Below are 23,747 nucleotides of genomic sequence, written 5' to 3'. Positions count from 1 at the left end.
TAGATCTGCTATTTACGGTGCGTGACAACATCATAATATACATTAACTGTTCTGCTGCCCTTGACAGTCCTCACCGTCATTCAAATCGGTGACTACATGACGCCATTGACAGCGCTCACCGTCAATCTTACTGTATTTACAGTAAATGTATTAATACTTACAGTATGTAGCTCCGGTCGCGGCCGCATCGGTAATGTCCGCAATTTGTTTAAAATGCACGTTGGGCGTGCACGCGAAGTGAAGCTCCTCCATGTTAAATCAATGGAGAGGCCCATAAAGAGACTTCATTTACTCCAAAAAAGACTTTTAATCCCAAAGCACATCCCTAAACAGCACTAACAAGGCTCGGCTGGCGGCCGCCATGACACACTGTCACATGACACATGTCATGTGACTAGATGACGTAATCGTTGATGTCATTCACCATTCCGTGTGTGTACACACATTCCAGCCAGGCCTTTCACAATAACAGCGTGTGCCAATGGGAGGATCTGCGTGGCGTCAAAGAAAAGTTAACCCTTCATAGTAAGCAGCAGTTATTGTGTTAAGCATCAAGTTAATGCTTAAGTTACATTTTGGTTAATGCCATTTACCATAAGTCTCCCTCTTCTCCCCATCCAACACCACTGCAGACCTGCCACTCCCCACCTCTCTCCGTCTGGTTGCGGTGAGCCAGACCTCCCTCCGTCTCTCCTGGGGTTCCGTGGGGGGCGAGCAGAGCTCCTTCAAGGACCAGTGGAACTACGTGGTCACCTGTCTGCAGGTAATCACTTCACTGAGGATGCATTACTGATTTATTTTATGGATAGGACAGTAGACTGACAGGAAACGGGGAGACATGGGGAGTGACACGCGGCAAAGGCCGTCCGGATCGGAAATTGAACCGGCGACGCCGTCAGGCATCAATGCCTATCTGGTATGCGCCTGGACCAGCAGGCCTACTGGTTTCTATGTTCATATCAAAACAATACAAAACTGTTAAAGAGAGAATGCAGAAATGTGTACACTCTCAGAGTTCTGAATGAATAAATTAGCTCTGATTTTACTGGGTATTCCGTCTGACACATGTGACGTTATTGTTCTCACTGTGGAACACGTTTCTATGTTTCTGTTTTTGTCTGTCTGTCTGCAAAATCATGGATGAATAAATGATTAGTCAAAATATTGACTCACCCGCTGACTAACTGCCTTATTCAGGCACGTGCACACATAGACATCAAAAGGGGCTTGAGCATCCCTCACCAGACCATGAATGCAGTTTTCACTATGGTGAAAGAAATACAAATGCCCCCTTTCCATACCATACCTGAAGGCAGAATTCAAGAGAATTGCCTTCTCCAAACTCTATTTAACTTGAATGCAGCATCTCATGTTGAAAGAATCTCCAAACTCTATTTAACTTGAATGCAGCATCTCATGTTGAAAGAATCTCCAAACTCTATTTAACTTGAATGCAGCATCTCATGTTGAAAGAATCTCCAAACTCTATTTAACTTGAATGCAGCATCTCATGTTGAAAGAATGTCCCTCTCTGTGTAGAAATCCATGCCGTACGCCACATCTCTTATTCACTTTATTATGCTTAGTTAGTTAGTGTGACAAATACCAAAAATAGCCGACCTCCAAGCTCGAGCTTGGAGATCTGTTATTTTCAATATTTTCACCAAAAGCCCTTTTAGAAATTACAGCCCCTGCCTCTCTAACATTCTCCCTGTCCTTATTCCAGAGTTCGGATCCCAACAACGTCCACACGGAGCACTTACCGGCCAACTCCACGGGCCTGGAGGTCACCAAGCTGCTGCCCCGCCACAGATATGAGTGCAGGGTGAGGACCGTCACCAAGGCTGTCGGACAAGACAGCCGTCCTGTCACTGCATGGACACTCAGTAACGGTAAGTTGTTTTGGGTATTGTTCTTTTCCAGCGTTTTTGGTCAGAGACACAACTTAAACCTTTTTGACTCGGGGCACGCCTGTAAATAAGCTTTTCATTCACGGCTCCCCTGAATTACACTGTACATTTTTTGAATCTTACATCATATTGGGTAAATATTATGTTTCTATCAGAACTGACTGAAAATAACCCAGCAGGGGGAAGATTCACCAAAAATAGCCAATCCACAAGCTCACAACGCTTGTAGATCTGCTATTTTTGGTGAAGAGAGGTGGCCGTAGAGGGAAAAATAACTCATCAAGTACAGTGCAAATCAGATCCGTTTTACAAAGCATAGTGAAGTGATATTTATGTAGTGATATTGATGAATTCCAAATGTTATCAGATTATTCCGAGGCACCCCTCGACTGGCACCGTTGTCCCTATCCATGCCAAACTTTGCACACACACACACACACACACACACACACACACACACACACACACACACACACACACACACACACACACACACAATACACACACACTCCTTGGCTGGCAAACCACAACCTCAACCCATGATTTCTCACATGCCCCTCTTCTTGTGCCACCATGAGGTTACATGCGACCTGACGGTCGCTCATCTCCTGATTAGGGAGTCTTACTGGTAGACAGACGGACGGACGGACGGACGGACGGACGGACAGACGGACGGACGGACGGACGGACGGATAGCATCATATATAATACATTCATTATTTATTTGGTTGTTAATAATTGTGTGCAGTCACTTTACAACAACTTGCATGCTTGGGAGTAGAGGAAGAGGTTGGAAAGGGGATCTACAGTATACCAATGCAGCTGCAGCATGTGTGGATAATGTGTGGATAAATAGATTTTCGGTGGATGATGAGCTGTTGACATTGTGTGGTGTGTCTACCGTCTATGTCCTCAGTGTTGCCTCCCCCTCCCTCTAACATCATGAGCCATAACATCAGTGACACGTCCTCCATTATTACCTGGATTCTACCTGAGGGACACTCCATTAATAAGGTATATTATTATTATATTTTATTACCCGGCTTGTTTGAATGCTTGATTCTGATTGGTCAATCGCTGAAATCAGAGGTCTGATATTCCCCGATAACAGACCGCTCCGCTCTATAACAGACCGCTGCCTAATCAAAGGCTCAAAGCACCTGCTGCAGTCAAGCTGTAGGCAACATTTCAGCCATGTAAACAGACACACAGCGACATTTACAACTAAACGTTGCTCTCAAGAATGTTTTTAAAAATATTTTAAGCAAGAAATAGACAGCGTAGTATCAGATAATGGATTCTATTCTATCTAATCAGCACTTCCTTGTTTTCCAAGGCGACCGTGTCGCGCTAGGAGGACGCCCAGCGCAACACTTGTGGAACACTTTAAAATTATTAATTTTATTTAGTAGCCGGGTAATAAGCAATAATGAATGGCTCCTGGGTGAATGATGATAGATAACATCCCTTCGGCTTGCGCCTCAGGGAGTTATCAGTCCGTCCATTCATTATCCCTTACATAGCATACAGTACATGCACGCACGCATACATGCACACGAACAGACCTACACTTGATACCTGATATACTTGTAAGGTACAAAAACACATAAATAAACTCTCATATGTCCTCAGGGTCACTAGTACTACAGTGAGTGACTCATTAATATTTAGGCCTTGAATTATTGAATGCTTTAACCAGTGAAAAATAGCAGATATACAAGCTCACAGCGCGGCACCGAGTGCCACGTTGCGAGCTTGTAGATCTGCTATTTTTGAAAACGTCGTGAAAATGTGTGCAAATCTTTGACTATATGTATTTTCAAAGCGAACGTTTGTAACTCAAATTTTGCTTCTGGGGGGTCCCTGGAACTAAATATTTTGAGATGCGGGTCCATGGCCAAATAAATATCATTTTGGGGGTCCTTCACATGAAAAGGTTTGAGATCCACTGACATAGTAGTCTCTCAAGAACAGACTAACTGAGCTCCAGTTGAAGTGAAAAGGACCTTTTCTTTGACGATGGCTAGCCAGATTGCTGACATAGAAACATAAGGTTTTTCAAAAAATCTTAGAAGGATTCAAAAGACTCTTGGGTCAAAATTCTAATTTTCATGATTTTTCTAAAATAGCAGATCTACAAGCTCGCAGCGCGGCACTCAGTGCCACGCTGTGAGCTTGTATATCTGCTATTTTTCAATAGTTAAAGCAGTCAATAATTCTAGGCCTAAATGGGTTAACTACACATATTTATGTTTGTACAGTAAGTATTGATTCATATGTTTGACTGTGTAGGTATTGATTAATGCATGTATGTTTGGGGCTGTAGATATTGATTCATATTTATGTTTGGCTGTGTAGGTACTGTATTTATTAATACATTTATGTTTGGCTGTGTAGGTACTGTATTTATTAATACATTTATGTTTGGCTGTGTAGGTACTGTATTTATTAATACATTTATGTTTGGCTGTGTAGGTACTGTATTTATTAATACATTTATGTTTGGCTGTGTAGGTACTGTATTTATTAATACATTTATGTTTGGCTGTGTAGGTACTGTATTTATTAATACATTTATGTTTGGCTGTGTAGGTACTGTATTTATTAATACATTTATGTTTGGCTGTGTAGGTACTGTATTTATTAATACATTTATGTTTGGCTGTGTAGGTACTGTATTTATTAATACATTTATGTTTGGCTGTGTAGGTACTGTATTTATTAATACATTTATGTTTGGCTGTGTAGGTACTGTATTTATTAATACATTTATGTTTGGCTGTGTAGGTACTGTATTTATTAATACATTTATGTTTGGCTGTGTAGGTACTGTATTTATTAATACATTTATGTTTGGCTGTGTAGGTATTGATTCGTTTCCAGGACACAGCAGTGCCTGACTTCCGCCAGGTAGCAGAAATCACCGTCCAGGAAGAATACCAGGTAATAATCACATATTCATCTTTCTTTCATATTCATATTTTCATATTCAAAACTGTCCCTGCTACTTTAATGCCGCCTTGTACTGCTTCTGTACATATACAGTATAGTATGTGCTATGTTTAGTCTGAGAAATATTAGTAATGGATTCAAAACAAATATACTATTTGCTGCTATACAAACCTTTAGCAAATGAAATAGCCAGACAACTATTCTACAATCTCCTGAAAATTGTGGGAGGCAACAGTCTGGCCACGCGAGACTACTAATCAATTATTTGTGTTTGATCCTATCTTGCATTTAGCAGAATAACATTTAAAGTAAAACATTTTTTCTTTCAAAAATGGATGTTTTTGATTGTGAAAGATTATTAATTTGTAGCTGAATTTGTAGTGAATGAGGAGGTACTGTATGGCTGCAGTGTCTTGCTCAAGGACACATTGCTGTTGATGGAAAAACCTTACCTGCTACAGCATTTAAACCTGTGAAATGGTTTTGGTTAATTTTTTGTTACTTTAGATCTCCTCATCCTTATTTAAAAAAAAGTCAAATGAAGAATCTATAATAGAATTTTATTTGATCTTATTTTATCGGACACAAACTGAAGTAACTTGAACTAAACTGATTTACTACCAAAACCTCCACCGGCTGTCTGTCCGTCCGTCCGTCCGTCCGTCCGTCCGTCCGTCCGTCCGTCCGTCTGTCGCGTCACGTCACGTCACACTACTCATATCTCCGCCATCGTTTGACCTAAAATCACGCAAATCGGTACACACTTGCTTGAGTGTCATCAACATGGATCTGTCCCATTTAGCGCCACATTCAGGCTGATTTTTTAAAACACATTTTTGGACACTACTCCTACAGATTTGGCCCTAAAATCACACAAATCGCTACACAGTATGTCTACACTCATGTCATCAACATGGATCTGTCCCATATAGCGCCACCATCAGGCCCATTTTTTCAAACACATTTTTGGACACTGCTCCTACAAATGTCTCCCTAAAATCACGCTAATCGGTACACACTTGCTCTACACTCATGTCATCAACATGGATCTTTCCCATTTAGCGCCACCTTCAGTCCGATTTTTTAAAACACATTTTTGGACACTACTCCTACAGATTTTGCCCTAAAATCACGCAAATCGCTACACAGTATGTCTACACTCATTTCATCAACATGGATCTGTCCCATAGAGCGCCACCATCAGGCCGATTTTTTCAAACACATTTTTGAACACTGCTCCTACAGATTTACAGCCCGATTTTTTCAAACACATTTTTGGACTGCTCCTACACATTTTGGCCTAAAATCACGCTGCGACCTGACGGTCGCTTATCTCCCGATTAGGAAGTCTTACAGGTCTATATATTTTTTCATGTAAACTGATGCAATGTGATGTTTAATTACTAATTTAATCCACTGTAACCCAGGTCCAGCCAGGTCAGCCTGACCAGGTCCATTACCAGCCCAGTCACTTCCAGCTGAGGGGACTGAAAGCAGACACGTCCTACCTGGTGGAGATTTGGAGCGAGAACAACGTGGGAGAGAGCGTGGAGAGACCACACATCAACATGAAGACACTCACTACACAGGAGAACAGCCGTAAGATACATCTATCTATCTATCCATCCATTAATCTATCCTATGGGAGGAGATCATGTCAATGTAGTACACATGTGGCATGCTTAAAGCTATACTGTGTAAGTTGCTCAACTAGTGGTCAGTAGCGTCCGCGTCTTTCGGCCGTTTTTCGCCGCGGACCGGGCCTCACACCCCCGCGTCACCCCCGCGTCTGCCTCCACCTCGCTGAGATCTATCTTTAGAGGGGTCCCTGGTTCCTGTGCGTTCAGGCATTCCGGAGAAACGGAGTGTTTCACCCGAGTATAGATAGAGACACACGGGCGCCTACAAATATGGCCGCCCTATTGTGATAGCTAGCGACCCCACTTCAAGATGCGCTGTGATTGGCCGGCAGTGTATAACCCTCGCTGTGATTGGCCGGTAGTGTATGATGACGTAATTTTTGCGCGAAAACCGGACCCCGGTCAGGATCATAGGAAACATATAAAGAGAAGGCTTCAGAAGCTGAAAATAACGGAGTGGGTGTTCTAAAACTTTAGCGATTTAAGAGTTAGGACAATTTTAAGATTTGTTTTATAAAAAAAGTTACATGGTACAACTTTAAAGGATAACTTTGTTTTTTTACAACAAGCGTTCATTATTTAAATTGTAATTAGATATAATAAAAGATTTGTTAACATTTAGCGGTTTCAATGATTTTGATTTCAGTGGGTGGGGGCATTCAGACCTCATGGCACGCTCCGCTTGCGCAAAAGTAGGCCATACGGCCTACATACAGTACATGTCACCTCGACAGAGTGCAGCTACCGTATATAATCAAGCTATATAATCAGTCTCATTAAATACCATCAGTCGTTACTAAAGTTAAAGTTTAATGCCCTTGACATGCAGTAACTGCAACGTTTTGGGTTCAATTCCCACCTCAGACTTTTTTACATGTTGTCTTTACTGTCCTTATTGCTTGTGCCAGCAGAGTGCGCAAGCACTGCTTTTGGCGTATCTGTTTTCTAGTGTTATTTACATCAGGTCGCACTTGTTGATGGTGACGCCACCAAGAATAGCGGTCCCTGATTGGCTGCGGCAAACAGATACGCGACAGATACGCCGCCGAATGCAGTACTTGGCGCACAAGTAGGCCATACATGACCACGAGTGCTGCACAAGGAGCAAGTTGCTGCTTCCTGATTGGCTAAAAGTTGATCCGTAATAAAAAATCACAACCAATGTGAAGTGAGCGGTGGTCGTGCTTGCATAACGTCTTCAGACTAGGATTTTAGTCTGGGATGTTCAGGCTATGCTACACACACGTTTTGCTATGGCAAAACGCTGAGGAAAAAGGCTACAGACATATGACATCACTAGACAAACATGATACTACGTACACACATTTTGCTATGGCAAAACGCGGAGGAAAAAGGCTACAGACACACGCACAGCCACTCTATGGAGCGGTTTACCACCGCTCAAAAACAGGCCCGACTAGAACAATAGTCTTTTTGGCCAACTGGCATCCACACTAATCAAACTAAACTAAAGTTGGGTGAGCTCCCTCATTGGCTAAAAGGTACTCTATAAAGAATAAAGTTGGGCGAGCTCCCTCATTGGCTAACAGTTACTCTATAAAGAATAAAGTCGGGCGAGAACTATATGCCTTTGGCAACCACACTAATGAACCTTAAAGAAATAAAATCACACCGGTTCACCTTGTATGTGCCGTTCTGTCCGTTACTTTATGTTCCGTTACTTTATGTGTATGAGCATTGATGGAGCTCCATGCTCATACACACAAAGTGAAATGAGCAGTTTGCGGTGTAAAAGTGTAATAATGTTCATTTGGTAGAGAATCAGATCATAAACCACAATGTAAGACAAGCACAATATTAGAAATGTATTAACTTCTGTAAATCCTGTTAATGTCATCCAGTTACATAAAGCTAAGAGCACAGAGTGGTCTATTGATGATGGGTTATTCATGGTATAGCCTAGACACTTGCACACTACAGGTGGATAGGCAAGGAGGAGCCAGGTAGGACGAACCTCTCAGAGCCCCAGGTCATCTTTCGGCACCTTGCAGCCCAACAAGGTGTTTCCAGCCTCCACACTCTCATCCACGCAGCCCACTTTCTGAGCATGAACCCAGGACACTGCCTTCATAGCCAAAAGCTGCCACTCCTCCTGGGCCTCCATCCTAAAACCATGGAGCCAGATTAGCGCCAAAATAGTGGCCCAAACCTCCTCGGTTACAGGTAGCGGCTTTGACTTTACCAACTCCTCGTGAGTCTTCCCAAGCACAGTAGTCAGCTCTAGAACTAGGGTCCAGAAACCAGTAGCCTTCTGGAGGGTGATCAGCTGGAGCAAGGGGTCTATGGGTGGCAGCCTGGGCTGAGGGGGTTCTCCATCAAGAGCAAATTCTGAACGAGAAGATCCACAAAACATGTCGTCTTCTTCACCTATGCTATCGCTACACCTACCGGTATCGCTATACAAACGCCACATTTTATCAAATTCAGATTCATTACACAAGAATCCTTCACAATCTTCAGCACTCTCTTCTGCTAGGCTCCAGTTGCAGTTCCAGTGCATCATTGGTACTGGAACATTTCTGCCTAACAGAGGTCCTTGCACAGCATCCCCGATTCCTTTATTGACAGCGACGAAGGCGGTGAAGGCACTGCTCACTCCTGATTGGACGCTGAGTTCCACCACCTTCCTCTTCACTGCTTCATCCTGCTGCCCTTGCTCGTCTCTCTGTTGCAGCTCCAGGGAGCGAATCAGGGTCCGAGCCCCCAACCTGTGGACTGTCAATCCGGTGTCCTTGGTAGGTCTGAGACTGAAGCCAAGCTTATTCTGAGAAGGTTGATGTGCTAGGCTATACTCCACTGTCACACTGCCTTCACTAGCCCCTAAATTCTCTCCAGTCAGCTGGGCATATATTAGGGACCTTTGGCCCTGGAAAAGGGTTGTGATAGGTGGAGACAGAGGTATGGCAGACACTCCTTTTGGCAGGTCCCATGAGACAGAAATATCCACCACAGCCGGCTGCAGGGCAAAGCGCAGCGACTGCATCACTTTGGGTTGCATCCTCTCGGTTCCTGTGATGAACTGGGCATGACCTCCTCCCTGCTTGGCCATCCCAGTGATGAGAGCAGAGCTGGCCCCCTCCCCGATCCCGAAAGTAAAGCACCTGTGAGAACTCGCATTGCTTCTCACCAGATCTAGCACTTCCTTGGTATTCCACACCTCGCCATCAGTGAAGACAAAGAGCTGCCTGGGCTGGTTGGGAAGGCAGGGCTGCTTGTAGATGTGTTTGAGAGGCTCTAGGATTTCCGTTCCGCCCAGATCAGCAGACATAGCCTTGACCTTCTCCAAAGCTTCATCCATGGTGGTCTGGCTGTACTCCACACTCGCAGGAAAGATGTGGTCATATTCATCTCCAAAGCCAAAAATGTTGAAGTAGCAGCCCATTGGCAAGCTTTTCAGCAGCAGTAGCAGTGTGTCCCTGGCACTGCCAATGCGATCTGGCTCCTCTCGCATGTCGTCCATGGGACAATCCATGCTGCCAGAGCGATCCACTAAAAACAGGAACTCCCCACATGAAGCCAGTGATGACTTCACAGCTGTAGGGAACTCGGGGTACAGGCTCAACATGATCACTAGGTCGCCCATCAGAGAGCCAGGCTTGGCAGAATCCTTTCCCGCCTCTACAATAGCAGCGGGCTGGTGGGCATCTTTGTAATAAACCAACAGTTCCACGTCTCTGTCAAACTTGTGCCCGTCACTCAGACAGACCGTGGCCTGGGTCTGCTCTGCGTTGAGGTACTGAAGAGGGTCCAGGGAGCAATTGGACTCTACCTTAGCGACGGCTCGAGCAGAGGCCACTCGGGCAGAAAATGACAGACTGTAGGGCACCAGAGAGGCTGGAACAGAGGTCACCTGAGGCTGACCACAACCCCCACCGCCTTGAGGTTGGTAGCGGGGGTTGAGCACAGCGGGCAGACAGAACCTCAGTCCATCGTCAGCCTCCACAGCCAGCTCGATAACGTACTCGAGCCTGATGGAGGCACTCTCCCCCGGAGGCAGACTGCCCACCCTCATGGAGAACACGTCGGGGCTCTGCTCGCTCTCCTCCAATAGGAAGGCCTGCTGGCCTGAGCTCAGTGCGTCGTCATACTCCTCTCGGGCCTCCTGTTTCTCCTTCACTTCGGCCATGATCTCTGACTGTCCGATCCTTGCGCTGAAATGACAGACGGCAGCATCGCCGGGGAGAGGGAAGACAAAGACGGCCTCTATGGGGCTCTCCTCCTCGTTCTCATATTGTAGAATGGAGGTCACTGTCGCCACATGGTCGCTCACTTCAACCTCCACGTCAATGCCTTTCAGAGGAACTGCTTCATTCTGGCAAGAGACCAGGCCACATTCCATAGTGTTGTTTGCACTGTTCGTATAGCTTCAACAGAACTTGGAATCTCGTTTTATAAAGCAATGGCAAAATTGTGAAACGATATGTTGTCAAGAGTTCGGTCTTGATGCATCTAACCCTTTGGTTAGGTCTATTGAGGTCCGTTGAGAGTGCTGACAATAGTATGGGTCAAAATGCCTAACATTGAGCTTGACAACGAAACGTTGTTAACACAGCCCTACTTCAATGTGAAGTAGATAGTTTGTTTATAAAAGATAGTTTGTTAATAGTATTAACAAACTATCTTCTTCCATATATTATATGGAATATAATATGGCATGATGTTTTTCATTGCATGGCATGACGTCATGTCAAAAGGTTTCTTTGAGCTTTGAGTTAATGAAGATAACTGACGTCAGACAGAACGGCCCATACAAGGAGATATGCACGTGTGTTGCGTTTGATAGCATGCATAGGATGTCTCATCATCACTGACCATTATTATGTCATACAACCTGGGTGCAATCTGAGGTACAATCTTGTGTATCCCCAGCAGGCTTAAGACCTGTATTGCATGGCATTCCTTTCACATTCCTGCTGTCCTGTCACTCTCCATTGTCTCATCTTTAAATAAAGTGCCAAGAGTAGAATTAATTTTGAAATTTCAATTAAAATATGTATTTCTTATAAGGTTGATATTTTTTGTTATGCCTATTTTATATATATTATTATTATTTAATAGTACAATACAAAAAAATAAGAAAAGAAAGTGCATTGAATTCAATTGACAGGTGTGAGGTTCTGTTGGGCTATTATTACTGGCACTGCCAATGGTGGTCACATTCTCCTTCTGGATTGTAATAATCATAGAATTGATTGACATAATGAAAATGTAAAGCACAGGATTAGTACACAGAAACCTTTCTCATGGCAATGCAGGCTGCAGCTCAATGAGCAGATACAACATTAACTAGAAAGATACAATTGGAAATTGAAAGTGTGGTTGCCTATTTATTGTCTGGGTAGCCAAATTGTCATGTGAAGCTTGACCAATCCTCAAGCCAGCACCACTCCCATATTGAACTCAATGGACTTACTCTATAATGGTGACGTCACCAAGAATGCTGCTTCCTGATTGGCTAAATGTTATCCAGAACATTAAGAAGTAAGCTGGGCTAAAACTATAGTGTTTTGAATCCAACACGCTCAAGCAGGCCTCACTTGTGCACAAGCAGAGCGCGCCATGAGGTGTGCTGCTAATGTCTTCGCCTGTTAATGAAGACATTACCAAAAGCGCTCTTATATACCAAACTCTGCTGACATCACCAGGAATTTTGGTCCCTCATTGGCTGTAGGGACCTAGGGGGACACCTACAGTACATACATACATACATACATTCCCAGCTATTTCAGGGCTACGGTCTTCAAAAATCCCAGTCACCTACATACGTACCAAACCGGAAACAGTACTTGCGCGCTCTGCTTGCTCAAGTAACGGTAACTCTCGAATCGCTCTCTGTCGAGGTGCCAACTTGCAAGCAGAGCGCGCCACGAGGTGTGCGCTGCTGGCCTCATTGGATGTTAATGAAGACCTTACCAAGAACACTCTTATATACCAAACTCTGCTGACATCACCAGTGGCATCACAAGGAATGCTGGTCCCTCATTGGCTGTTAATGATGAGACACCGACACATATACATACATGCCCAGAATCCCAGCCATTTCAGGGCTACGGTCTTCAAAACTAGACCAGGTCAACCTGGTTGTGCCAGACCCCCTGTCTGTCATCATCATTTATGACATCATGCCTGTTGTAGGCATGTCATCATCATGTCATCATCATATATACCCTTTATATAGAAAACCCGGACAGACAGACAGACCGACATTTGCTTATGTAGGCCTACCCATTTCATGGGTCTGGCAAAAACGGAGACACCTACATATTGTACATACCCAGCCGATTACAGTACTTGTGCACTCTGCTTGCGCATGTAACTAGAACTGTGCTCTGTCGAGGGGCCAACTTGCGCCTTGTGCAGGGGCGTAACTACCGCTGACGCAGCCGACGCATGCGCATTAGGGCCCATGACGTTCAGGGGCACACGCAGGTCGGAGGAGAAAAAAAAATCTAATAACAATGTATAGCTTCAGTGTGACTGACAGTGTCTGCTGCTTCTATTTACTGTAGTAGGCTGCTACCATGTCAAACTAAAACATGTGTTGAATGTGTTGCTGTTGTTGTTGAGGGGCACTTGGTGAAAATCTCGCATCGGGGCACGCCGGGGGCTAGTTTCGCCACTGGCCTTGTGCACAAGTAGGCTCCCTCAATGATATGTATTTGGCCACGGACCCCATCTCAACATATTTAGTTCCAGGGACCCCCCCCCCCCCCCCCCCCAAAGCAAAATTTGAGTTACCAATGTTCGCTTAAAAAATACATCTATTCAAAGATTTGCACACATTTTCCTGACTTTTCAAAATTAGGGGCCCAAGCAACTCAGTCCTACTTTTCCGCCCATTGTGACGCCCTTGAGTGTCTCTGTGTGTTTCTCCAGGTCTGTCTGGTGCTCTCGCTGGGGAAGGAAACATGCTGGTCTTTGCCATCCTGGGCTCAGCAGGCATGACCTGTGTGACAATCCTGTTGGCGTTCTGCATCGTTCTGCAGCTGAAGAGAGCCACGTTCCAAAGACGAATGGTGCAGGCCTTTCAGAACATAGTGGTGAGTTGATTTATTTAATTCAAAGAAAAGATAACGCACATCCTCCGTTATTTGGTGCTGAGACAAAACTGTCAAAGCAGTACTACTAGGAACAGAAAAGGGGGGCTCGCAAATCACCTTTGATAGCTCCAAGTTTATTAATGACGACACAGCAGCACAGATAAAAGCTTCGACCCTTTCTGGTCTTGACCAGAAGATTTACTTTGAGCTATCAAAAGTGAGTTGCGAGCCCCCCTTTTCTCTTCCTTGATTTATTTAATTCACATAATATGTCAGGTACGTAATGCAATACCATATCACAGTCATCCATCCACTCCCATTGCATCTAAAAAAAAAAGAAAAAAGAAAAACCGCTCAAGGCAACAACACCAAACATGTTTGAAATGAAAATGTGTTGTAGTAATTGTACTGAATTGCACATTTCCTCAGTCAGAATATGCTATTAAATACTACTGAGTATTTGATTTTGTTTTGAATGTTTCCACTTAGACTCGGGTACTAATTTTAAGTTGACAAATATCCATTTTACCTAAACAGAGAGATGAACCGGTGGTCCAATTCAGCTCCAGCACCATGAACCTGCCTAATGGCCATAAGAAACCCAACAAGATCCCAGAGCCCACACTGGCCTACCCTACACTGGAGTGGAACGATATCAAGTTTCAGGACATTATTGGGGAAGGGAACTTCGGCCAGGTCCTGAAAGCTCGCATCAAGAAGGATGGGCTTAGGATGGATGCGGCTATAAAACGCATGAAAGGTAGGCAACAACCAACATCAGCTCTTAGCTTAGCAGTACACTACATACATTATACATTATTATTGTACGTTTAAAGGCCAATCTTATTCAAAGTACAGACAATACAGCTGTCACAACTAGCAACTTCCTCCACTCATGATGTCATGATTCGTCATGTACTGTAAATATCTGAACTTGTCCATTATCTTTAAATAGTCTTTCTCTATTTGACTCAGAGTATGCCTCTAAGGATGACCATCGGGACTTTGCTGGAGAGCTGGAGGTGCTGTGTAAACTAGGACAACATCCCAACATCATCAACCTGCTGGGAGCCTGCGAGCACAGAGGTATGACACCTTGTATATTTTCCTTCAGGCCTTATCCCTAAACTTCTTTGCTTTTTTTATTTTACTATTTTGAAAAATAATAAAAACAAAAACAAAATAGAAAACTGTAACTAGCCGATCTACGACGACACGTGAGCTTGTAGATCGGCTTTTAAAAAAATGTTTGACAAAATAGTAAAAAAAAAAAAAAAAAAGGGATAAGAGGTAAGGCATGGACGGAAATAGGGCCCAGCATGTGTTATTGTGTGTGAGCACGATACTGTTTTCCAATTTAGTTTGTTTTTCATTTAGGTTCATTTTAATTGTTTTCTGTAATCGTTTTCTACTCTCCTTTCATTTCCCCTCTACCTTCCTCTATACCCTCCTGTCTTCCACACTCTTCTCCGCTTCTCTCACCTCTTCTCTTGTCACCCTCCTCCCCTCCACTCTCTCCATTACTCCTGCTCTCCTCCTTTCAGGATACCTGTATCTGGCCATAGAATATGCTCCCCATGGTAATCTACTGGACTTCCTGAGGAAGAGCCGGGTTCTGGAGACCGACCCGGCGTTTGCCATCGCCAACAGCACAGCCTCCACTCTCACCTCACAGCAGCTGCTGCATTTTGCAGCTGATGTTGCGCGAGGCATGGACTATCTCAGCCAAAAGCAGGTACAGTAGCTGACAGAGCCTGGAGAACTGGCAAAATCTCTATATGTCGATGTCCTGTTGTTTCGAATTCCAAGTACTCCGGTAAGGTTTAGGTTTAGGGTTAAGGTTTTAGGCTTTGGGTTAGCATTCACCAGGTTAGCGTTCACCAGTGTCGGCAGGTTAGCGGTCACCCGCGGCGGCAGGTTAGCCTTGGACTACTGGCCGCTCGAAACAACGGCACATCGAAATATCGCTATGGAGAACTGACCTTAGTATGGATGGATGGATGGATGGATGGATGGATAGATATGCAGTACACAGGAATTGAAGTAAATGGAATAATGAATAGATCAAACCACATCTTTTGAGCGGTACTAACTGCTCCTACAACTGGCTTTGTGTGTATGTCTGTCTGTCCGTATGTCCATCCCGCCTAAAGGCACCGCTCACTTCACACCGGGTGTGATTTCTTTTTCTAATTTACCAAATGGTATATTCTCAACGTAATGGTTATTTATGACATAAACTCACTACACATAGCACACTGTACCCGAAAGCAATATAAGATACATGTGGGTTTCATGACAACTCACATTTTCTTTTGTCTTCATCTCCTTTCCTTTCTTTCTCTCCATTCAGTTCATCCATAGAGACCTGGCAGCCAGGAATATCCTTGTAGGTGAAAACTATGTGGCCAAAATCGCAGACTTTGGTCTTTCCAGAGGACAAGAAGTCTATGTCAAGAAAACAATGGTATAATAAAGTCTTCATATTCAGGTTTTGGTGCCTATAGACTGCTCACTCATTCCTGTGGCCGATTCATTATAGCTGTGTTGTTTCTCCCAGGGTCGTCTACCTGTTCGATGGATGGCCATTGAGTCTCTCAACTACAGTGTCTACACCAGCAATAGTGACGTGTGAGTAACCCTGGAATTGTATCTTATCACACAAAGCTGATCAAAATGTTGTGAAGGCCTTAGCAAGAGGTCTTTTATGTGGATTGAAGGGTACAGTCCAGTTAAGTCCTGAGAGTTGATTGAGCTCACAAATGGAACCAAAGCAACCAAATTGACCTTTAAGACTCCATTTGTTCAATTATGATTTTACTGTGTAAAATTAAAATGTTTAAATATATGAAAATATATAGAAACAAAAATTAAAGAAAGTTGATCACAATGCTGTGCAATGACAGTGATTAATTGAAAATAAGAAGCATAAAGAAATATTAAAGGTAGAAGGTAGAATATCTAAATCCAGAAAATGGAACACATGCATGCAATAAGATTCAAATATCTAGGCATTTAGGAGTCAATGAAGGGGAAGAACTATGAAAAGTGACAAACTGTTCCAAAGCCTAGGGGCAAATGAGGTCAGAGGTGTATTTTAGTGCCAGTCCATTTAATGCTTTACAAACAAACAAAGAAACCTTAAACTGGGTTCTGGATTTGACACATTGGTTTATGACACCAATGGCGCTCCTTCACACAGTGACACGGCTGTCTCTATTCAAGAATTTCTGGCAGAAGAAAAGCATTTCTGTGTTGATACCACACCCTCTGTATTGACTTACTCCATGTTTTTTTTTCTTCTGTTACTAAAACTCTAATGAAATTTAATTTAAAGGAAAGGGAAGAGATTTGATCATGACATTCCAATATTCTATTATAATGTGACGGCAGTTTGAAGACTTTGCATTGCTTCTGAACATGGCAGGAATGTTGGGACAAATGCATAACCAGAAATGCTGTCTTTGAACTTTTTGATCAGCCCTCATACTGTACATTGCAACATTAGTGTCCTCAAGAAATGATCATCTGTTTTTCAATACTGCAAACAGCTGGCAGGATGGAGAAATAATAAATAAGTGCAATTAAATAAAGAGACAATTAAATAAAGAGACAATTAAGTGAAATAAATAATTTAACCTTACTTGCCTTTCTCTGTCTTTCTCCTCAGGTGGTCTTATGGAGTTCTGCTTTGGGAGATCGTCAGCTTAGGTTTGAAATTCTTTTTTAAATAATAATATTCTGCTATTCAACATCATTGGTTCATAGGATCCATATTTGTAGTGAGCCAGTTATTACACTGGCCCCAGGCACAGCCCTGAAGAAAAAGAGAACATAGAAGAAAAAGAAAGGAAGAATATAATTGTCTTTCAATTATCTCAGGCAAGTTATATGGCAAGGTCACTTACAAAGCAATGCCATCAAATGCAATACAAAAGAACAATGTAACAAAATGCAAATGAAAGTACACTGTACATCTAGTGTGCCTAGGCCCTAGTCACTAGTGCCTACACAAGTAGAGAATAAATAATATTGTCTTGTGTCACTGCCCTCTACAGGAGGAACCCCGTACTGCGGCATGACGTGTGCAGAGCTGTATGAGAAACTGCCACAGCACTACAGGTTGGAGAAACCCCTCAACTGTGACGACGAAGTGTGAGTAAAGAAAACACAATGTTTTGGTCATATCTAAGTACGCCTGTTAATCCATTAAGACCTGGAATTATTTGCCATATTGAAACATAGCACATATACAAGCTCGCAGCACGGCACCGAGTGCTGCGCTGTGAGCATGTAGATCCACTATTTTTGAAAAATCTTGACATTTTTTGAATATATATCTTTGGATGATCACGGTCTTTTTATTATTATTTTTTTCCTTTTTGCAAATTACAAACAACACACAAATCCCCACCCTCTCACCCCTCAGACCTGTAACAAGAAAAAGAAAAACACACGACAAAGACAAAATGTTGCAGCTACAGTTTCTGCCTCCATGCTCTCTATAAATGACAGGAAAGGTTGCCAGGCTATGTCAAATTTATCAATGGATCCCCGAAGGGAATACCTAATTCTCTCCAACTTAATGAACTGCATAACCTCTCTTACCCAATATGAATAAGTGGGAGGAAGCGGATCTTTCCATTTAAAAAGTATAAGCCTTCTGGCCAACAATGTAGAAGAGCAAGACATTACCCTTGACATTACTTATATTAGTGACACCTCCGGTGGCACAGTACCAAATATTGCAATATAAGGAGAATGGTCAAGTGGTTAAAGAACTTTAGATAATGTATCAATCACAGACTTCCAGAAGTCGTACAGTGTTGGACATGTCCAAAACATATGGAGTAGATCTGCAGGAGCCTTACATCTATCACATAGTGGGTCGATATTTGGTTTAAATTTGGACAATCTAGCTTTGCACCAATGGAGTCGATGGACAACTTTGAATTGTATGACAGCATGACGCTGACAAATGGATGAAGAATGAATCCTACGTATAATATTTGGCCAATTTCCCTCTGGGATTTGTTGTCCTAGATCTTCCTCCCACTTAATCTTGACATTATCCAAAGATGCTGAGTCATGTAGATTAAAAAGTTTGTATATTCTCCCTATGATCTGCCTGAGGTCAGTTCCTTGGCTAAAGACAGTGTCCAATAAGGACGCAGAGGGCCTTTGAGGGAAACCTGGGAACTGTGATTTAACAAAGTCCCGAAGTTGAAAATATCTATAAAAATGCGACCTAGGAATACCGTATTTGCTCACCAGTTGCAAACACATTATCCACATAGAGATCATGTAGGGATGAAATCCCACCCCTATGCCAGACATCAAATGCTCTGTCTAACATTGAGGGGACATAATATATATTTTTCAAAGCAAACTTTTGTAACTCAAATCTCTGCTTCTGGGGGAGGGGGGGGGGGTCCATGGAACAACATATTTTAATATGGGGGACTTCGGCCAAATACATGTAATTTTGGGGGTCCTTGACATTAAAAAGTTTGAGAACCACTGAAGAAGGATTTAGAAGACATTTATAGAATCGGGTAAAAATATTCAAAGACCTACACACATTTTCATGATTTTCCAAAAATAGCAGATCTACAAGCTCGCAACGCAGCACTCGGTGCTATTTTTCAATAGCTAAAGCATAAAATAATGGTTAAAGCTGTTCAAGTCTTAACGCGACACAGATGCCTTCCAACTATCCTGGTTGAGGATTGGTTCCCTTACTGTATTATTCTTATCTTACCATCAGATATGACCTGATGCGGCAATGTTGGAGGGAAAAGCCTTATGAGAGACCATCCTTCTCCCAAATCCTCATCTGCCTTAACAGAATGCTGGAGGAGAGGAAGGTACTGTATCTGTACTCCTATTTGTCTTTCTGTCCACCGTACATCTTCTTCTTTTCCTTTGGGCTGTTCCCTCCAGGGGTTGCCACAGCGAATCATCTGCCTCCATCTCACCATCTGCCTCCTCGTCTTTCACACCGAATAACTTCATGTCCTCTTTCACAACATCCATAAATCTCCTCTTTGGTCTTCTACCGATATCCCTCCTCTGCACATGTCCAAACCATCTCAGTCTGGCCTTGCTGGCTTTCTACAAAACATCTGACATGTGCTGTCCCTCTAATGTACTCTTTCCTGATCCTATCCATCCTTGTTACACCCAGAGAGAACCTCAACATTTTAGTCTCTGCTATACCTCCATCTCTGCTTCATGTATTTTCTTCAGTGCGATTGTCTCTAAACCATACAACATAACTGGTCTCACAACCGTCTTGTACAGCTTCCCTTTCATTCTGGCTGATACTTTCCTATCACACATGACATAACCCCTGACACTTTTCTCCAATACATGTGTACGTGTATCTGTGTGCATTTGTCTATGATCCACCCATTGACCTATCAGACATTATCAATACCTTAATGCCCCATGTATACCATTCTTAGTTGAGATAATTTTTAGATTTGTTGTAAATGAGTTATATATTCAATAATTAAAGGCTACCTTTAATTATTATAAGTGGTTTTCTGCTCTATAGTGATAGTCAAATCATGAAATCTCTTCGCCGAGATGTAGATCTGCTTTTTTCCCGCTGAATGTTGGCCTATTATATACATGCCCAGAATAGCCGATGCTAGCTAGGGCTCATGTGGTTAAAGAGTGAGGAAGGTTCCAAGATGTTTGTACAGATCTGTGGGAGAGGGGAATCTTAGGAGGAGCTTCTACTTTAGACTGCATTTGACAACATGCTTGAAATGAGGGGAAAATAAGGAGAAAGGCTGGCAAGTGTGTATGTTGGTCAGTAGAACTAACTACCCCTGTCTTGATTATAGTACATCAACTCGTTTCGCTCAAAATAGCCGCTCTACATCACTGGTTCCCAAAAAAGTGGGTCGGGAGCCATTTGTGGGTCACAGAAACATTTGTATGGGTCCCTTAATTTTTGGTTTCCTACGTTTTGTTTTTAATTATTATTATTTCAAAATATTTTCAATAAACATTTCCAAAAAAGCAAGCAAGCAAAGTAGTGAAAATAGACGATCTACAAGCTCACAGCGTGGCCCGAAGCAACGCGTTGTGAGCTGGTCTGCTGTATTCACTGGTTGGGTTCCCGGGCAAACGTCTGATTTCTTTTTTGGGTCACAAGCTAAAAAGTTTGGGAACCACTGCTCTACAGTACAATACAATCTTCCTATATGGTACATATTACTTTCAGAACTTCTCACCATTAAATAACTATCCATAAACTGTTGTGATTTATGTTGTCATCTTCCAGACATACGTCAACACAACCCTTTATGAGAAGTTTACATACGCTGGGATCGACTGCTCTGCAGAGGAGGCTGGATAATGTTGAATCAGCATCACTTTTTTGTTTGTTGGACTGCATGAATTTCAACTTTGTTCTCTAGGTTCACAATGCCTCACACAATGTAACAAATAAATATGAACCTCTTTCTTTTTATGACCATCCAGCTTACTTACTGTATAATGTAAATCCATGGCATTGGATGGCACTGATTGTTAAAAATCCTTTTATTAATTGTGGATTTGCCAATACGACTCAGAGAGTCTTCATCAGGGTATATTCATTCCTACTGTATATTTTGTTTTTCCAGACATTAATTTCTCCTGATTCAAATATTTTGGTTGACGTTCAAAATGCGATTTTCAATCTCATAATGCCTGGGCAGCATGCAGTGTAACCAGGCACAATAAACATTTACCGTACCTTAATTACAGATGGACAGGTGGCCAATGTCCAAGCTTGTTGGATCCCTAAAAAGCAGCTTTGCCAAATTTGAACTTAAATCACATTGTTTGTGTCTTTTCACTTCACCAAGTGTACAGTACTTTGAAAGCACAAAAGATATCTACAATTCTACATGTCATGTGTCGTGCACAGACAGTATTGCTTAGCTTTCCGTGTTTACGTGTTTAATTTGACATTACTGGGCGTACACTTCCGCATCTCACTGCAAAAAACACAGAAGACAGCGTATATTTCCCAACATTACTGTATAGCCTATATGATCTTCACATTAGAACAATGGTATTTACGTTCAAAATCTGCAGAATTTCAACCTTAACCACCAAGAGAAGTTTCATTTATAAGCACAGCATATCAGACACTTAATGGACTGTTGTTCTACTAATGTAGCCTAACTGTTAGTATACATCTTCATATGCTGATGTGATTTTGCATATTAATTAACAGAATAATAAAAATCGCACCAGTGCGAAGTGAGCGGTGCAAACACGACACTTGTGCATATTTCCTTGTATGGGCCGTTCTGTCGATGACGTCAGTTACTTCATGCGTATGAGCATGGTCATGGATCTGTGCCGTACTAATACACACAAAGTGAAATGTAGAGAGATATTAGATATTACCACCAGTAAGACTCCCTAATCGGGAGATAAGCGACCGTCAGGTCGCAGCGTGATTTTAGGCCAAAATGTGTAGAAGCAGTGTCCAAAAATGTGTTTGAAAAAATCAGACAGATCCATGTTGATGACATGAGTGTAGACATACTGTGTACCGATTTGCGTGATTTTAGGGATAAATCTGTAGGAGCAGTGTCCAAAAATGTTTTTGAAAAAATCGGCCTGATGGAGGAGTTATATGGGACAGATCCATGTTGATGACATGAGTGTAGACATACTGTGTACCGATTTGCGTGATTTTAGGGCAAATTCTGTAGGAGCAGTGTCCAAAAATGTGTTTGAAAAAATTGGCCTGATGGTGGCGCTATATGGGACAGATTCATGTTGACGGCTCTCTTGGCGCCGCCGAGGCAGACGCGTGGGTACCGGCCCCGGCTCTCCCGGTCGCTCCTAGTCCGAGTTACGGCATTTTATGTGCGCTGCAGTGGCGGGGGTCCTCCACTAGGGGCATCTATTCTGGAGCACCAGGAGTCGCTGGTCCCCAGGAATTCCCCGTGAACAGCCCCGGGTGGTCATTTTGCACTTTTTGGTGGCGGCGGAAGGGGGTCCCTGGAGCTCCGGGGGTCCCTGGTGGGGTGGAGGTTGTGGATTGGCAGGCAAGGAGTGTGTGTGCAAAGTTTGGCATGGATTGGGGTAACGGTGGCGGAGATATGAGTTGGGGAAAAGTGTGACGGACAGACTGACTGACTGACAGACAGACAGCCGGTGGAGGTTTTGGTAGTAACTGCGACCTGACGGTCGCAATGACTGTACAATATAGACAAAATACCAAATACAGCAGTAAAGACAATTTCTGTATCCTGTATTTAAGCTCATATTTAGGTTTATAATAATCATTTAAGCTCATATTTAGGTTTCTAATAATATGGGTATACTCTGCTGCTGTAAATATTCACACGCACCAAATCTAATTTGAAATACGTTTGAGTATGTGAATAATATCAGAATACTAATGTGCATGAACATGTTAGATGAATGATATGTATTGATATGTTTGTATTTTAATATGTATCACTGTTATTGTGCTGTACGTAATACGATTGTTAAAGGGATGATGTCAACCCAGACCTCCACCATGTGTTCGCAGACTTCCAATGTAGGTTTTTGCATTGAGTTTTGAATAAATTAAACACAGATTTCTAGAATAAATCATAAATGCTACGTGGAAAAACATTGGACACCTCCCTCTCTTCCAGGCTTTAGGACTACACATCTTTACTGTAAGCTATCTACCACTCTATTAACTTCAAAGAACAATTATTTTAATTTTTTGTTTTGTTTTTGTTTTGAGGCTAGTATGATTATAACCTGTTGCCTTATCCTTGCTACATTAATCCTTTAATAGTAGCAGGTCTACTGTGAATGTTTCTACGTTTTATCTTGTCAACAATACTCAATGTTTGTACCTGACCCTGAATAAAACTGTAATCTAAAATATTTTACATTTGTTTCATTTGGGGCTGTGCATGTTCCTATGCCCATCTCCGTCATATTTTGCCATCGCTATCACTTGCACATTTCCTTGCATGGGCTGTCATGTCCGTGATGTTAGTTATCTCCATACATGGAGTTCCGCGCTCATACGGACAAAGGGACACAAAGCCAGACGTACTGTAGGAGCAATTAGCACCGCTCAAAAATAAGCGAGAACAGCAACCACACTAATAACAAGAGCATGCTAGACTAGAGCCTGTCCACATGAGGCTATTTATATG

The 23,747-nt window shown here is 42.7% G+C and overlaps 2 protein-coding genes across 3 annotated transcripts in view; one reads left to right on the top strand and one right to left on the bottom strand.

Moving 5' to 3' along the window:
• Positions 1–23,412, top strand: part of tek (TEK tyrosine kinase, endothelial) — a 50,183-nt gene extending 26,771 nt beyond the window's left edge. The window contains exons 12-27 of one of the 2 annotated variants that reach the window (XR_013962227.1): positions 633–763; positions 1,727–1,892; positions 2,827–2,924; positions 4,776–4,853; positions 6,290–6,461; positions 13,400–13,563; positions 14,101–14,323; positions 14,539–14,649; positions 15,108–15,298; positions 15,917–16,030; positions 16,124–16,194; positions 17,234–17,274; positions 17,622–17,718; positions 19,331–19,430; positions 20,861–22,854; positions 22,886–23,412. Coding sequence is in view for 1 of the 2 variants with exons in the window: in XM_080730837.1 (XP_080586963.1) it covers positions 633–763; positions 1,727–1,892; positions 2,827–2,924; positions 4,776–4,853; positions 6,290–6,461; positions 13,400–13,563; positions 14,101–14,323; positions 14,539–14,649; positions 15,108–15,298; positions 15,917–16,030; positions 16,124–16,194; positions 17,234–17,274; positions 17,622–17,718; positions 19,331–19,430; positions 20,861–20,935 (1,832 nt within the window). In the remaining variant the exon portion in view is untranslated. Of the gene's footprint in view, positions 1–632; positions 764–1,726; positions 1,893–2,826; positions 2,925–4,775; positions 4,854–6,289; positions 6,462–13,399; positions 13,564–14,100; positions 14,324–14,538; positions 14,650–15,107; positions 15,299–15,916; positions 16,031–16,123; positions 16,195–17,233; positions 17,275–17,621; positions 17,719–19,330; positions 19,431–20,860 lie in introns of both variants that reach the window. The other variant, XM_080730837.1, reaches the window with a different exon arrangement.
• LOC308288040 (von Willebrand factor A domain-containing protein 5A-like) lies at positions 8,481–10,862 on the bottom strand (the record flags this gene model as incomplete). Its single annotated transcript, XM_080729384.1, has 1 exon — positions 8,481–10,862. One exon carries the CDS (start codon positions 10,860–10,862, stop codon positions 8,481–8,483), a length of 2,382 nt encoding a protein of 793 aa, XP_080585510.1.
• Positions 23,413–23,747: the final 335 nt, after the last annotated feature.

This window comes from Nannobrachium achirus (assembly GCF_963921795.1).
Source record: "Nannobrachium achirus genome assembly, chromosome: 7".
In the NCBI taxonomy this organism is placed as follows: Eukaryota; Metazoa; Chordata; class Actinopteri; order Myctophiformes; family Myctophidae; genus Nannobrachium; species Nannobrachium achirus.
This window is presented reverse-complemented; position numbering and strand designations above follow the sequence as displayed.